This window comes from Bos indicus, chromosome 3 (genome assembly GCF_029378745.1).
Source record: "Bos indicus isolate NIAB-ARS_2022 breed Sahiwal x Tharparkar chromosome 3, NIAB-ARS_B.indTharparkar_mat_pri_1.0, whole genome shotgun sequence".
Taxonomy (NCBI): Eukaryota; Metazoa; Chordata; class Mammalia; order Artiodactyla; family Bovidae; genus Bos; species Bos indicus.
In genome coordinates, this window is record NC_091762.1 from 47135373 (window position 1) to 47152404 (window position 17032).

Genomic DNA, 17032 nt, shown 5'->3' on the forward strand with positions numbered 1-17032 from the left:
CTATAGGTGTATACATATATATCCCCTCCCTTTGTAACCTCCTTCCATCTCCCTCTGCATCCCACCCTTCAAGGTTGGTGCAGAGCCCATTTGAGTTTCCTAAGCCATACAGCAAATTCCCATTGGCTATCTATTTTACAATTGGTAGTGTAAGTTTCCATGTTAACTCTTTCCATACATCTCACCCTCCACTCCCCTCTCCCCATGTGTGTAGGTTTATTCTCTATGTCTACTTCTCCACTTTTGCCCTGTACATAAATTCTTCAATATCACTTTTCTAGATTCCGTATATATGCGTTAGAATAAGATATTTATCTCTCTCTGACTTACTTTGTGCTGTATAATAGTTTCTAGGTTCATCCCACCTCATTAGAACTGACTCAAATGTGTTCCTTTTCATGGCCGAGTAATATTCCATCGTATACACGTACCATAACTTCTTTATCCATCCCTCTGTTGATGAACATCTAGGTTGCTTCCATGTTCTAGCTATTGTAAATAGTGCTGCAATCAACAATGGGATACATGTGTCTCTTTCAATTTTGGTTTCCTCATGATATATGCCTAGGAGTGGGATTGCTGGGTCATATGGTGCTTTTATTCCTAGTGTTCTAAGGAATCTCCATACCATATTCCATAGTGGCTGTATCAATTTACATTCCCACAAACAGTGCAGGAGCATTCCCTTTTCTCCACACCCTCTCCAGCATTTATTTTTTTGTAGATTTTTTGATTATGGCCATTCTTACTGGTGTGAGGTGATATCTCACTGTAGTTTTGATCTGCATTTCTCTAATAATGAGCGATGTTGAGCATCTTTTCAAGTGTTTATTAGCTATCTGTATGTCTTCTTTGGAGAAATGTCTGTTTAGGTCTTTTTCCCACTTTCATTGAGTTGTTTGTTTCTCTGGTATTGAGCTGTATGACTAAAAGTTTTAGTTAGACTTCAAGGCAAAGCATAGTGTTACACAAGCTGCTAGCTTTAAAAAAAAAAAAACAAAGAATCTGAGCTAAGGAAAATGAATGATCATACTTATCTTTCTTATCTTTCCATCCCTACATGGGAAAATAAATTTCAAAGAACAGTTAACCAGAAATGTAGGTATATACTGATAGAGAATACTTTTTAGCTGTTAGTTAATTCCAACAGATGTCAAACAAAAAAAAATCTTACTAGGTTTACTGTAAAACCTGCCTGTAACTCTATTTCTGAGTAGCTGCACAGCCTAGCTGCCAAATGTAACTTATGCATGACTTGGAAAATAATAGAAGGCTAGGGGCTTCCCCAAGAAAAAGAAATGCAAAAAGGCAAAATGTTTATCTGAGGAGGCCTTACAAATAGCTGAGAAAAGAAGAGAAGTGAAAGGCAAAAGAGAAAAGGGAAGATTTACCTATGTAAATGCAAAGTACCAAAGAATAGCAAGGAGAAATAAGAAAGCCTTTTTAAGTGAACAATGCAAAGAAATAGAGGAAAACAGAAGGAGAAAGACTAGAGATCTCTGCAAGAAAATTAGAGATACCAAGGGAACATTTCATGGAAAGACGGGCACAATAAAGGACCTAACAAAGGCAGAAGACATTAAGAGGAGATGGCAAGAATACACAGAAGAACTATACAAAAAAGATTTTCATGACCCAGATAACCACGATGGTGGGATCACTCACCTAGGGCCAGACATCCTGGAGTGCGAAGTCAAGTGGGCCTTAGGAAGCATTACTACGAACAAAGCTAGTGGAGGTGATGGAATTCCAGCTGAGCTATTTCACATCCTAAAAGATGATGCTGTTCAAGTGCTGCACTCAATGTGCCAACAAATTTAGAAAACTCAGCAGTGGCCACAAGACTAGAAAAGGTCAGTTTTCATTCCAATCCCAAAGAAAGGTAATGCCAAACAATGTTCAAACTACTGCACAATTGCACTCATTTCACATGCAAGCTAAGTAATGCTCAAAATTCTCCGAGCTAGGCTTCAATAGTACGTTGAATGTTCAAGTTGGATTTAGAAAACACAAGAGGAACCAGGGATCAAACCGCCAACATTCTTTGGATCACGGAAAAGGCAAGAGAATTCTAGAAGAACATCTGCTTCACTGACTACACTAAAGGCTTTGGCTATGTGGATCACAACAAACTGTGGAAAATTCTTAAAGAGAATGGAATACCAGACTACCTTACCTGCCTCTGCAAACCCTGTATGCAGGTCAAGAAGCAACAGTTAGAACCAGACATGGAACAACGGACTGGTTCAAAATTGAGCCAAGGAGTATGTCAATGCTGTATACTGTCACCCTGTTTATTTAACTTATATGCAGAATACATCATGAGAAATGCTGGACTGGATGGAGCACAAGCTGGAATCAAGACTGCAGGAAGAAATACCAATAACCTCAGATATGCAGATGACACCAACCATATGGTAGAAAATGAGGAGGAACAAAAGAGCCTCTTGATGGAGAGTGAAAAAGCTGGCTTAAAACTCAACATTCAAAATCAAAGATCATGGCATCCGGTCCTATCACTTCATGGCAAATAAATGGGGAAACAATGAAAACAGTGACAGACTTTATCTTTTTGGGCTCCAACATCAATGCAGATGGTGCCTGGAGCAATGAAATTAAAAGATGCTTGCTCCTTCGAAGAAAAGCAATGACAAGCTTAGTGTATTAAAAAGTAGAGACGTTACTTTGCTGACAAAGGTCGGTATCGTTAAGGCTGTGCATGTTTTTCCAGGAGTCATGTACGGATAAGAGAGTTGGACCATAAAGAAGGCTGAGCACCAAAGAATTCATGCTTTTGAATTGTGATGTTGGAAAGGCTCCTGAGAGTCCCTTGGACTGCAAGGAGATAAAACCAGTCAATGCTAAAGGAAATCAATTCTGAATATTCACTGGAAGGACTGATTTGGAAGCTCCAGTACTGTGGCTTCAGAATCAGTCCTTCCAATGAATATTCCTGATGCAAGGAGCCAACTTATTAGAAAAGACCCTAATGCTGGGAAAGGAGGAGAAAGGGATGACAGAGGATGAGATGCTTGGATGATATCACCAACTCAACGGGCATGAGTTTGAGCAAACTCTGCAAGTCGGTGAAGGACAGGGAAACCTGGCGTGCTGCCAACAGTTGGACGTGACTGAGTGACTGGCCAACAAAGGGGATTCCCAGGTGGCTCAGTTGTAAAGAATCCACCTGCCAATACAGGAGAAAATGTGGGTTCAACCCTGGGTCGGGAAGATACCCTGGAGGAGCAAATAGCAACCCACTCCAGTATTCTTGCCTGTAGAATTCCAAGGACAGAAGAGCCTGGCAGGCTACATTCCATAGGGTCACAAATAGTCAGACATGACTGACGACTGACCGACTAAGCATGCAGACTATATTAGAGGAAGGCTCTCATCACCTCTATGCAGGAGGACATGTTGTTAGGACCCTTATAGAGATTCAAACTGAAACAACGTGCTGGAATATTTTCAAAACGTTACAATAAAATAAAATGACATCGTATCAAAAACGTCTGTATATAAAAGTTAAAACAGACATATCTCAAACAGTTCTGAGTAACATGTAACAGAATCTGTAAAATGATTCACATAATGAAATAAAAAGTCATACTTTCAGCAAAATCCTTATGCTACAGATTAACAGCAGCACTGGCAGAAATATACCTAACTTAAAGAGGTATCTCATTTCTGTACCTATATAAAATGGACTCAAGAAAGACCCTATCTTACCACTGTCAAGCCTCCTCCCCACTTTCAAATAATTACACATTCCTTCCAATAAAATCCAATTCCAATCCATTAGAGCTGTGTCTTTGAAATGTTTAACTTCTAAAGAAACTAGTTTAATACAAAATAGTTTTGAGTAAGATTATTTCCCCAAGACTAAGTTTCTAATAACATTAACTTCCCCCACTTACAAAATTCTTTTTTTCTTTGACAGAAATACAGCTGTAGAGGAAGACAGTCTAGACAGGGAAAGGCTGCTGAGACATGCTATTGGAAACAAGAATTCTATATAGTAAAGTCAATTACAACAGACATGGAAAAAGCTGGAACATAAAAATGAAATACTATTTTGCATCTGACAATCATAAAAATGTCCTAGTAATATTTGTCTGTAAAGTCTGTTTTTGAGACATTTGGATGACAACTGTATATTTTTCTAGCTAAGTACAGCTACTGGTTTTCAAAGGTCTTAATGATTCAAATTGGCATCTGTCTGCATATACACAGACCCTACCCTCATCTATGTTAGAAAAAACACAGAAATTTTAAAACTCAACGTTTCCTCTGTTCAGAAAAGGTAAAATAAACTGCATGCATATAAATTTCTTATGTTAAAAACAGGCTTTAAGAAACTTTATTCCATCATGACAAAAAGACTTGATTCATTCTTTAGTCATAAAGTATTGTTATTCTAAACATACTTTAAAAAAAGGAAGACAATTAACAGATTGTTCTTTCTTTTCAACAAAATCAAATCACTTTCTCTACTTTGTTCCTTTTGTTAATGGAACTACTGTACTATCCATTACCCAGTGATTCCAGGCTAAAACTCTTAATACTTCTATCAAAGTCTACTTCCCAACTCAGAAATTCTTCTAATTTCTTGATAACATCATTTTCTCCATATTCTACTTCTCAGACTCTAAAATTAAGGACCCTGATATCTCCAATTTGCCTCTGCCTTCTAAAAAAAAAAAAAAAAAAAAAACACCAAACAGAACAAAAATCCTTTCTAAAGTGTAAATCTTTTCTAAAAAAGTTCAGTCTCCTTAGTATAACACATGCAACTTTTTGTTAAATTTCTTGATATTTTTTCTTTCTAAAGTTTCCATAAATGGATTTTTAAAAAGTTCATTGTCCAAAAATTTGCTAAGACTATCAGAAAAAACTATCTTTGTATGTTGAACTGTATCCTGTATCTGTTCTAAAAAATCACCTGGATTCCTTTGAGTTTTCTATTTTAAAAATCATGTTGACTATGAATAAGACAGTTTTACTTCTTCCTTTCTAAACTTTATGCTTTTTATTTATTTTACTTGCCTTAAAGAAAGTAAAAGCTAGAAATATTCAGGGAAGACACATCCTTACTTCATTCCTAATTTTAAGAAGAAAATATTCAGTGTTCCATTATCACGAATGAAATTTGTTGTAGGCTCTTAGTAGATCCCTCTGTGTATCCTGCAGAAGGTCCCTTTTCTTGTTAGCTTTCTGAGAACTTTTTACCATGAGTAGATGCTGTATTTTTTGTCAAATGCTTTTTCTGCTTCTATTAACTGGATGATTTTTTCCCCTCTGTTATTCTATTACTGTGATTATGTAGAGTTCATTTGCCACTGATAAACCCTACAATCAAGGGGTAAATCTCAATTAGTCATCATGAATTATCTTTTACATACTGCTGAATGTGATTTGCTAATATCTTGTGAAGAATGTCCACATTTATGTAAATGAAAAGTATTAGTGTGAAATCTGTATTTCTTATATTATCTTTGTTAGATTATTTCAGTAGCTTCATAAAGTGAATTAAAGAGCATTCTTCTCTTTGTCTAAAAGGTTAAAAGATGGCTATTATTTCTTTGACATTTCATACAATTCAACAGTGAAACCACCTATACCCGAGTAAAACCACCTTCAAGAGAAAACCACTGACCAGTGAAATCACCTATGCTTGAGTAATCTTTGTGGAAAAATAACTTAGGGCTTTCCTGGTGGCTCAGACAGTAAAGAATCTGCCTTCAATGCAGGAAACCCAGGTTTGATCCCTGGGCTGGGAAGATCCCACGGAGAAGGGAACAGCTACCCACTCCAGTATTCCTGCCTGTAGAATTCCATGGACAGTGGGGCCTGGCAGGCTATAGTCCACAGGGTCACAAAGCAAAGACTCAGAGACAACTGAGAGACTAACACTTTAATTAAAAATTCAATTTTGATAATAGATATAAAGATAACCTATATCTATAATAACATATAAGAGGGAATCTACTATTATCAGTTTTTTAAACTAGATTTGTAAGGGAATTTGTCTAGTTCACTTGTTGAATTTATTGGCATTACTGATGCCTACAATACTATCTATTGACATATAGAGAGGTAATCTAAAATATTGGTTTTTTAAACTAGATTTATAAAGGAAACTCTCTATTTCATTTGTTGAATTTATTGGCATTACTGATGCCTGTAATACTGTCTTATTTTCCTATAACAAGGATCTATAGATCACGGTATAGGATCTATAGTAATACCGCCACTTCCACTACTGCTACCAGTAATTTATGTTTTTTCTTAAATGGCACCCCACTCCAGTACTCTTGCCTGGAGAATCCCATGGACGTAGGAGGCTGGTAGGCTGCAGTCCATGGTGTCACTAAGGGTCAGACATGACTGAGCGACTTCACTTTCACTTTTCACTTTCATGCACTGGAGAAGGAAATGGCACCCCACTCCATTACTCTTGCCTGGAGAATCCCATGGACACAGGAGCCTGGTAGGCTGCAGTCCATGGGGTCGCTAAGGGTCGGACATGACTGAGTGACTTCACTCTCACTTTTCTTTCTCGAAAGGAATTTCAAACCATTATTTTTTTTAATATTTTTAAGCTCATAGAGCCAACAAAGGTAGATAAGAGATAAGTATCTAATATAGGTACAAAACTATTTCCCCCCACGCACTTCTTGGAGGTGATGTGGGGAATATTTCTATATTTTCTTCTATATTCCAAGGAAATACAATTTTGTTATGTTTTCATTTTCACTCAGTCAGAAATATCCTATGAATCATGTGCTGTACAGAATTATGGAAATTTCTAAATATTTGGTAATTTCCTAGATTTCTTACTGTTTTTTATTTCTAGTTAACTCCTAGGATAATGAGACGCAGCTTTCTATCATTTGAAATTTACTGTAAGTTATTTTAAAATCATGTTGAATATCCTATATTGGCTTAAAAAGTTATTCTTCAGTTACTGCATGTTTTATAAATATAAGTTAAGCCGAGCCAACAGCACTGTTCAAATCTTCTATGTATATTTTAAGATTGATTTGTCTTCTTGATTACTATGAACAATATTAAAATGTCCAGTTTTAAATTTAAAATTGTAGATTTCTCTTTTTGTCATTTTTAAAATGTTCTTGAACTGTTATTACTAATATACAGATTAAGGAACGTTGTTTTCCAATATATTGACCCTTTTGACACTAAGAAATATGTCTTTTTATACCAATACAACTGATACTCCTTGTCTTGAATTCCAATTCACCTGATGTCAATACAATTACACAAACTTTCCTGTGCTTACTATCTGCATGAAATATTTTCCAATCTGTATCTCTGTACTTTAACCTGACTTCAGCAGTAGAGAGTGTAGTTAGGTAGTACTTTTTAATCCACTATGACTTTGTCTTTTAATTGAACTTCTTAGACCACTAATATCCAAAAAATATATATAAGTCACATACTTTTAAGTTTCTAGTAACCGTACGGAGAAGTTAAAGAAAGTGAAATTAACTTTGATATATATTTTAACTCAATATATCTGAAATATTCCTGTGAAAGTGAAGTGTTAGTCACTCAGTCATGTTTGACTCTTTGCAACCCCATGGACTATAGCCCACCAGGCTTCTCTCCTCTGTCCATGGAATTCTCCAGGCAAGAACACTGGATTGATTTGCCATTTCCTTCTCCAGGGGATCTTGCCGACCCAGGGATCGAACCTGGGTCTCTTGCATTGCAGGCAGATTCTTTACAATCTGAGCCACCACATCAACATATAATCAGTAGTTTTAAAAATTTTTGAGATGTTTTACATCCTTATTTTTTCAGTACTACGTCTTTGAAGCACACACCCATTCACTTATCAATTAAGAGTAGTCACATTTTGCATGCTCTACAGCCTTATATAACCAATGGTTACTATGAGACTATGTTAGTTTAGCCAATTTACATTTAGAGATTTATGACTGGGTTTAACATCTACCCATTAATTTTCTAACTGTCCAGTGTTTTGTTGTTCTGCTCTTGCAATATTTGACAGTATTCCATTTTAATTCCTCTACGGGTTTTTCATTTTAAACAGTGTCTCTGAGGTATGATTCACGTAAAATAAGCTTCATATAAAGCTACAATCGTCTGACAAGTTTTGACATATGCTTACATCTATGAAACCTTCAGCATAAAAGAATATACATATCCATCATCTCCAAATTCCTTATGTCCTTTACAATCCCCTCCTCCCCTTCCCCGCTCCCCCCGCCCCATGCCCTTTGCTTTGTTGTTGTTTAGTTGCTAAGTTGGGTCTGACTCTGTTGCAACACCACAGACCGTAGCCCATCAGACTCCTCTGTCCATGGGATTTCCCAAGCAAGAATACTGGAGTAGGTTGCCACTTCATTCTCCAGGGGATCTTCTCAACCCAGGAATGGAACCCACACCTCCTGTATTGGCAGGCGGGTTCTTTACCACTGAGCCACTAGCGAAGCTCATAGAACAATAGGTCACTCTATATGGCTGAGCAGCATTTCACTGTATTCATGAAATTCAATGCCAAAAGAGTCATTCATTTATCCATTCATCACTGATGGACCCTTGGGTTGTTCTAGGCTTTAGATATTACAAATAAAACTACTATAAACATTTACATGTGTGATGAGTATATGCTACCATTTTTCTTGGGTTAAGTACCTAGGAAACAAAGTTGGATCATACTGTAAATGTTTAACGTTTTTAAGAAACTGCCAACCTGTTTTCCAAAATAGTTCTAAATTTTACATTCCCATCAACAGTATATGAGTGTTACAGTACCCTCACATCTTTTTCAACACTTAGTATGGTCATTCTTTAAAATATTAGCTGTTGTAGAGATAGGCAATGTTGTCTCACTTTAATTTTTATTCTGGATAAAAATCCTTTATCAACTGCATGCTTTATAAAGATGTCTGCCACTCTATGGCTTGTCTTTTTATTCTCTTAACTGTATTTTGAATAATGTTAAGTTTTTAAAACTGATCAAATCCCATTTGTTCTCTCACAGACCATGCTTTTGGGGTCAAATTAACAACTAAACAAAACATAGATCCAACAAGTTTGCTGCTGCTGTTGCTGTTGGCAGCATATGGATATCCTACTGTTATACAACTCTGCTGAAAAATCTATTTTTTCCCCTCTACTGAACTGCCTTTGTACCTTTGTCAAAAACCGGTTGTCCATAATTGTGTGGCTTTTTTCTTGGACTCTCTATTCTGTTCTACTCATCTATGTACCTTTACGTTAATATAATATTGTTTTGATTACTTTAGGGTTTACAATAACTTCAAAACAGGAGTCAGTCCTCCAAATTTGTACTAGCTTTTAACTATGCATCTTTGTTGAAGCTTCAATACGCTGGTCACCTGATGTCTAGAACCTACTGATTAGAAAAGATTCTGATGCTGGCAAGGACTGAGGGCAGAAGAAGGGGGCGACAAGAGGATGAGACAGTTGGATGGCATCACTGACTCAATGGACATGAGTTTGAGCAAACTCTGGGAGCTGGTGAAGGACAGGGATGCCTGGAGTAATGCAGTCCACGGGGTCACAAAGAGGCTGACATGACTTAGTGACTGAACAACAAAATGTTTCTTTTTTCTTATCCTACCTGGCATTTTTCTTCAGATTTTAGACATTTTCAGTTATTAATGCTTCAATTATAGACATATTTGGCAACATTCTCTTCATTCCCTCTCTGAAAACTCCAAGGACACATACGTTAGACTGCCTGATCATCCAAAGACATACTTTTATTCTCTCTGGAAACTGAATACTTTCTGTCAATCTGTACTCAAGTTCACTAACCTTTCTTCAGTTGTCTCCAAACTTCTGTTAGTCTCAATCAGTGAATTTTCCATTCCAAATATGGTGTGAATATTGTATTTTTCAGTTACAGCATTTCTATATACTTTCTTTATAGCTTTCTCAACACATTCTTCCATGTTTATTCTTTCAATATTTTCTTTTACAGCTTTAAAAATACTTATAGTCTCTGTCTGCAAATTCCAGTATTTAGGTCATTTTGAGGTCTATTCTTATTGAATGGTTCTTTACATGATTTTAACATTTGATGTAGGTAGGATATTGTGGATAATTGTGGGAAGACTGAATCATGTTGTCTCCCTTAGGGGATACTGTTTTATTTAGGCAGGCAATTAAATTACTGGTGAATTCTTCACGTCTTGTCAGACTGGACTATCACAGTCCCTTAGTCTTATGATTGTCACTTACTATTAGTATTAGTGTATGATCCTTTCTCTGAAAGCCTGAGCATTCTGCAGCCTAAACAGAATGTTTGAGGTAATCCACAAGATGTATACATTCTAACTTCCCAGAACTCCAATGTCTCAGAGCACTGTACAATCTATGGAATCACCATTCTAACTCTCAGCCCCACAGTAGGTCATTCCTGACAGACCATGAGTGTTAACCTGCACATATGCAGTCCAGTCATTATTCAAAATTCTGATTTTGAATCCCTACACTGAATTCTGCCCTCTGACCTATGCCCAAACCCTTGGACGAATTCCTTTTTCAGGATCCTCCTCCATAAATTCCAAATAGCTCAGAAGCTCTGAATACCAATCTTATTCTCTTCAGCACAGTGAAACCTTCATGCTCTGCTTGGGTTCTACCTCCATGTGCTACAACAGTAGGGTACCTCAAAGGAGAAAAGCCAAACTATGAGGTTCATTTCACATGTTTCCTTTATCTCAAGGATCACCATCCTATACTATTTACTCATCAATTCCAGACAACAGCTGTCCTACATATTTTACTCTATTTTATAGTTTTCCATTTTGAGGGAAGATGGAAAGAAGGAAAGGCTGCTACCAGTAGTCTGTCACAGCCCTACGAATCAGTTTTTAAAACATTTCCATTATCCATCATTAAACGTAGTTTCAAAAAAATGAAACTGGCAGAGATACAGACATCTGAGCTTGTTTGTTCAATTATTTGCACATGGTACCCTGACTTTCAAAATCATGGCCTAGTAATTTTGTTTTGTAATTGTGACATGGAAAACTCAGTAATGACAATGTGAAGAAAAATTCATCGTATCATTATTATAACTATATTTGGAGAATACTTCATTGTAATTTGTATTTAACTTGCAGGGTCTGTGTGTGTGCACTGAGGTGTACATATACATGGGTGTGGTTATCTAAAGAAAATCAAAATGCTTTCATTCCTTTACAATCTTTACATTGCCCAATTTGATTCCTCAAACAAGTAATTTAGGAAAGGGTTTAGTAAAAAGAAACCTTGGTTAAGGTAAATAACATAAAATGTACAGTTATAAAGCAAACTAATTCATTCATCATCGGATTCAAATTTGGTCCAGTGGCCAAAAATCTAAGATCTAAATATTGGTCCACATATTTACAGACAGACAATACAACCAACCAATTATTTCAAACATATAAAGTTTAAATACCCCGTGAAGATTAAACAAATCTTACATTTTCAAGTAAATAAAGGAAGTCAATTCAAAGAATTAAAATACTGTTACAGCAAAGAAACATATTGAAACCACATAAAAAAGACAACTATGCAACTGAATCTTGTACTTGGGGCTGTAGGATTTGTGGGACTGAGAAGAAACACTTACAGTAAAAATATTTTATGACAAAGAAACATGAAAGCTAAACACGCAAGTACAAAAAGTGAGAGTGAGGAAACTTGTAAATGAAAGAAAAAAAAGGTTACATTTGTCATTAAAAAAAAAAAGCTGTAAGATTTAATTACTTGACCACAAGACACCCACTTCAGTTTTTTTTTCCACTTGATACATATCTACTACAGCAAAATTTCCTCTAAAATGTTTCAACACAAAGCATTTAAAAACAAAGGCTACTCTGGTAAAGCACACCAAACTTGTAACATTCTGCCCTGCAAAATGGCAAATAATGAGACTGTTAGGAGAGTAACACTTACCTGTAACCACCATGCTGGTCATGTTAGAGTTTGGACTACTGAGAACACTGCCTGAGAGTAGTTCGTCAGATCCTCTCTATAAAAACAAGAACAAATTAGTGTAAGACCCCTTTAAATTTAAAAATGTTAATCTGAAAGTCACTTCTCTGTAACTTTTCAAATAGTGTCACTGAAAAATGTCAGGTGTTACACTACTGGGAATAAAAAAAAATTTAATTCCTGAAACAATAAGTTAACTCCACTCTCCTATCCGTAACTTCCTTTCTCACAAAGCCAACAGTAGGTCCTTCCTTCCATTAACCCAAGTCCAAAAGGCAATAAATAGGAAAAATGACCAGGTTTCATAATTAAAGGCTTTGGAAAACTACATCAATTTTTTAATAAGCAAATACCAAAGCAGTTGAACTTTCTCACAGACACTCCGAATCCTTCAACCTCATATCCTTTACTCATCCAGATAACTCAGGTCTTCAGAAAATGAGAACTTCACACTAATGATCTGGACAACTCATCTTCATAATCATTGAAATTAAACAGGTGTATGTTTCAATGGCTAGAACACTGTAAGCAAAGGCAAAATCTATGGAATGAGAAATTTCTTTCTGCCAATATAAGAAGAGACAATCATGTTTTCAAATCCTTTAAAGAAAAATCACATGAATCATATGTTCATATGTTCTTAGAACTACACAATTTGTTCAAACCAAGCAATGTTGTTTCAGCTGTTTTTAAGTGTACGTACGTAATGTGCGTACTTACAAAAGTACATATGAGCACACTAATATTTAAAACAGCTAAATCAACTGTTTTGCCTATTTGAAGTATGTGTATACTTACATACATTGGTAAGCAATATTTAAAATAACTAAATCAATACTAGCTGATTTAGACAAACAGTACGAAGTTGAATACAACTACCAAAATGGAAAAAAAAATATACAAAGGAGATAATATATCAGAGCATTTCAGAAAGTCCAAAACAATTCTAATTAACCATAAACTTCATGCTAATCAGTGTTAAACTCATTCTTTAATAAGCTGTATTACAATATAAAAATGATAAATATTCGTATGTCATTGTCCTCATTGTTTTAAAATCGAACTATTTATTAACATCAAGCTCAGAGACATACAAGAAGAAAAATAAAAACACAGTATCAAGTCACATTTACATCATCTTTAATTTTTTAATCAAGATATGGAAGATACAGCATGGCACTGTTTTATAAGGACATGACATACAGAATTAGATACTTAAGAGATCCTTAAATTGTGGTCCCTAGAGCAATATAAAAAACCTGGAAATTTCCTTAGCGAAATATGTTCTCAGATCCATCCTAGACCTACTGAAGAAAACAATGGAGACAGGATCCAACAACCTAAGTTCCTTAACAAGCCCTCCAGGTGCTTCTAATGAATGCTAAAGTTTAAGAACTGCTGATAAACATTACTGGTTAACTATCAACAACAAAAATGTTTCCTAGTTTGTTTTCTTTTTAATTTTTTTAGAACACTTGTTAAATTTAAAATAAAATTGAGAAGGAACAGATTTCTCATATACTCCCTGCCACCACACATGCACAGCCTCCTCCATTATCAGCATCCTCCACCAGACTGGTACATTTATTACCAAAGATTATTAATGTATCATAATCACCCAAAGTCCAGTTTAATACTTTAATTAAGGTTTAATACTGTACATTCAGTGGGTCTGGACAAATGTGTAGTAACATATATCCATCTTTTAACATTTTTTTTTTTAACATTATTTTTACTACCCCCAAAATCCTCTGTGCTCTGGCTATTTTCATCCAAACTCCTTCCAACCTCCTGAATTTTGTTGTCTCCATAGTTTTGCCTTTTTCAGAATACAGGTGGAATCTTACAGTATGCAGCATTCTCAATTGGCTTCTTCCATTTAGTAATCTGCATTTATGCTACCAGGTACCCCCATGCCTTTTCATCGCTTGAAAATTCATTTTGTTTTACTGCTGATAAATACCACATTGTTATGTACCACAGTTTACTAATCCATTCACCTACTGAAGTAGGACATCTTGATTGATTTCATGTTTTGGCAATTATGAATAAAGCTGCTCTTAAGATACATGTGCAGGTTTCTGTGTATACGTAAGTTTTCAACACCTTTGAATAAATATCAAGAGGTTATGGGATCATATAGTACAAGTATGTTCAGCTTTGTAAAAACAGCTAATTTGTTTTCCAAAGTGGCTATATAATTCTGCATTCCCACCAGGAATCTGTGAGATTTCCTGACACTCAATATCCTCCCCGGCCTTTACGGGTGCCAGTGTTTTAACTATTCTGAAACAGTATTTTGGCTATTCTGATAGTGTAGCAGTATTTCACTGTTGTTTCCGTTTGCATTTACTTTATGACATATGATGTGGAGCATCTTTTCATATGTGTATCTGCCATCTGTATATCTTCTTTGGTGAGGTGTCAAATTTTTTGGTCCACTTTCTAATCAGGTTGCTTTCTTACTGCTGAGTTTGAAAGTTCTGGGTATTTTAGATAATAGCCCTTTGCTCCGTGTATTATTTGCAAGTATTTTCTCCAAGTCTGTGGCTTGTCTTCTAGATATATTTCACAGACAAAAAAATTACTGATTTTAATCAAGTCCAGCTAATCAATTATTTCTTTCTTGGATTATGTCTTTGGTGTTGTACCTGAAAAGATACCTTTGTACCTAATTATCGAGATTTTTCTCCCACATTATTTTCTAAAAATTTTATAGTTTAGCATTTTATATTTAGGTCTATGATCCACCTTGAGTTAATTTTTGTGAAAAGTTTAACGTCTGTCTCAATTCATTCTTTTGCACATGGATTTCAGTTGTTCCACTAGCACCTGTCAGAAAGACTATCTTTGCTCCACTGTTTTGCCTTTGCCTCTTTGTCAAAAATAGGTTTGACTATATTTATAGGGGGCTCTATGCTGGGCTCTCTATTCTGTTTCACGAAAACCAGGCTGCCTTGATTACTGTAGCTTCATATTAAATCTTGAAGTTGAGTAGTATCAGTCCTCCAACTTTGTTATTCTCCTTCAATACTGTGTTGGCTATTCTGGAGTTTTTGCTTCTCCATATAAACTTCACAATCAATATGTTGATACCCATATAATAACTTGCTGGAATTTTGACTGGGATTGCACTGACTCTATAGATCATTTTGGGAAGAAGTGACACCTGACAATATTGAGTATTTCTATACATGAATATGGACTTCCCAGGTGATGCAAGTGGTAAAGAATCCACCTGCCAATACAGGAGATGTAAGAGATGCAGGTTCAATCCCTGGATTGGGAAGATCCCCTGGAGAAGGAAATGGCAACCCACTCCAGTATTTCTCACTTTGAAGATTCCACGAAGAGAGGAATCTACCTGCTGAACACCATGAGAGCACAAACTCACACAACCAATAAAAATACAAAATAAATTTAACAATGACACACAAAAGAGGATCAATAAAATCAAGCTTTTGATTTTTCAAAAAGACAACAAAAGAGACAAAACAAAAAAAGATAGCTACTTATACCTCATTAATCCATGCACATTAGAATAAAAGCTCAGGGAAAAAACTGAAAGCAACCAGATGAAAAAAACTTAGCTCAGTGAGTAATCTCATGGAGCATAATGATACCATTTTCTTACAGTTGCAGGACTTTTATGAAAAATAAACTTCTAGGCTATTTATGCCACTATGTTCTTCATTTGCATTTTGTTACAGTGGCTTAGACTTTACACTAACATATACATATCCCTACCGCACAATTGCACTCATCTCACACGCTAGTAAAGTAATGCTCAAAATTCTCTAAGCCAGGCTTCAGCAATACGTGAACCATGAACTTCCAGATGTTCAAGCTGGTTTTAGAAAAGGCAGAGGAACAAGAGACCAAATTGCCAACATCCGCTGGATCATGGAAAAAGCAAGAGAGTTCCAGAAAAACATCTATTTCTGCTTTATTGACTATGCCAAAACCTTTGACTGTGTGGATCACAAGAAACTGTGGAAAGTTCTGAAAGGGATGGGAATACCAGACCACCTGACCTGCCTCTTGAGAAACCTATATGCAGGTCAGGAAGCAACAGTTAGAACTGGACATGGAACAACAGACTGGTTCCAAATAGGAAAAGGAGTACATCAAGGCTGTATACTGTCACCCTGCTTCTTTAACTTCTATGCAGAGTACATCATGAGAAACACTGGGCTGGAAGAAGCACAAGCTGGAATCAAGATTGCAGGGAGAAATATCAATAACCTCAGATATGCAGATGACACCACCCTTATGGCATAAAGTGAAGAAGAACTAAAAAGCCTCTTGATGAAGGTTAAAGAGGAGAGTGAAAAAGTTGGCTGAAAACTCAACTTTCAAAAAATGAAGATCTGGTCCCATCACTTCATGGGAAATAGATGGGGAAACACTGGAAACAGTGTCAGACTTTATTTTTGGGGGCTCCAAAATCACTGCAGATGGTGACTGCAGCCCTGAAATTAAAAAACGCTTACTCCTTGGAAGAAAAGTTATGACCAACCTAGATAGCATATTGAAAAGCAGAGACATTACTTTGCCAACAAAGGTCCGTCTAGTCAAGGCTATGGTTTTTCCTGTGGTCGTGTATGGATGTGAGAGTTGGACTGTGAAGAAAGCTGAGTGCCGAAGAACTGATGCTTTTGAACTGTGGTGTTGGAGAAGACTCTTGAGAGTCCCATGGACTGCAAGGAGATCCAACCAGTCCATTCTGAAGGAGATCAGCCCTGGGTGTTCTTTGGAAGGAATGATGCTAAAGCTGGAACTCCAGTACTTTGGCCACCTCATGCGAAGAGCTGACTCACTGAAAAGACTCTGATGCTGGGAGGGATTGGTGGCAGGAGGAGAAGGGGACGACAGAGGATGAGATGGCTGGATGGCATCACGGACTCGAAAGACTTGAGTCTGAGTGAACTCCGGGAGTTGGTGATGGACAGGGAGGCCTGGCGTGCTGCAATTCATGGGGTCGCAAAGATTCGGACACGACTGAGCGACTAAACTGAACTGAACTGAT

General features: G+C 36.5%; 1 protein-coding gene across 5 annotated transcripts in view; it reads right to left on the reverse strand.

Moving 5' to 3' along the window:
- The window catches only part of PTBP2 (polypyrimidine tract binding protein 2), an 85417-nt gene that overhangs the window by 46504 nt on the left and 21881 nt on the right, over positions 1 to 17032 (reverse strand). For all 5 annotated transcript variants that reach the window (XM_019957016.2, XM_019957015.2, XM_019957014.2 and 2 more), the window contains exon 3: positions 11965 to 12040. In XM_019957016.2, the coding sequence (XP_019812575.2) occupies positions 11965 to 12040 (76 nt within the window). The remainder of the gene's footprint in view (positions 1 to 11964; positions 12041 to 17032) is intronic.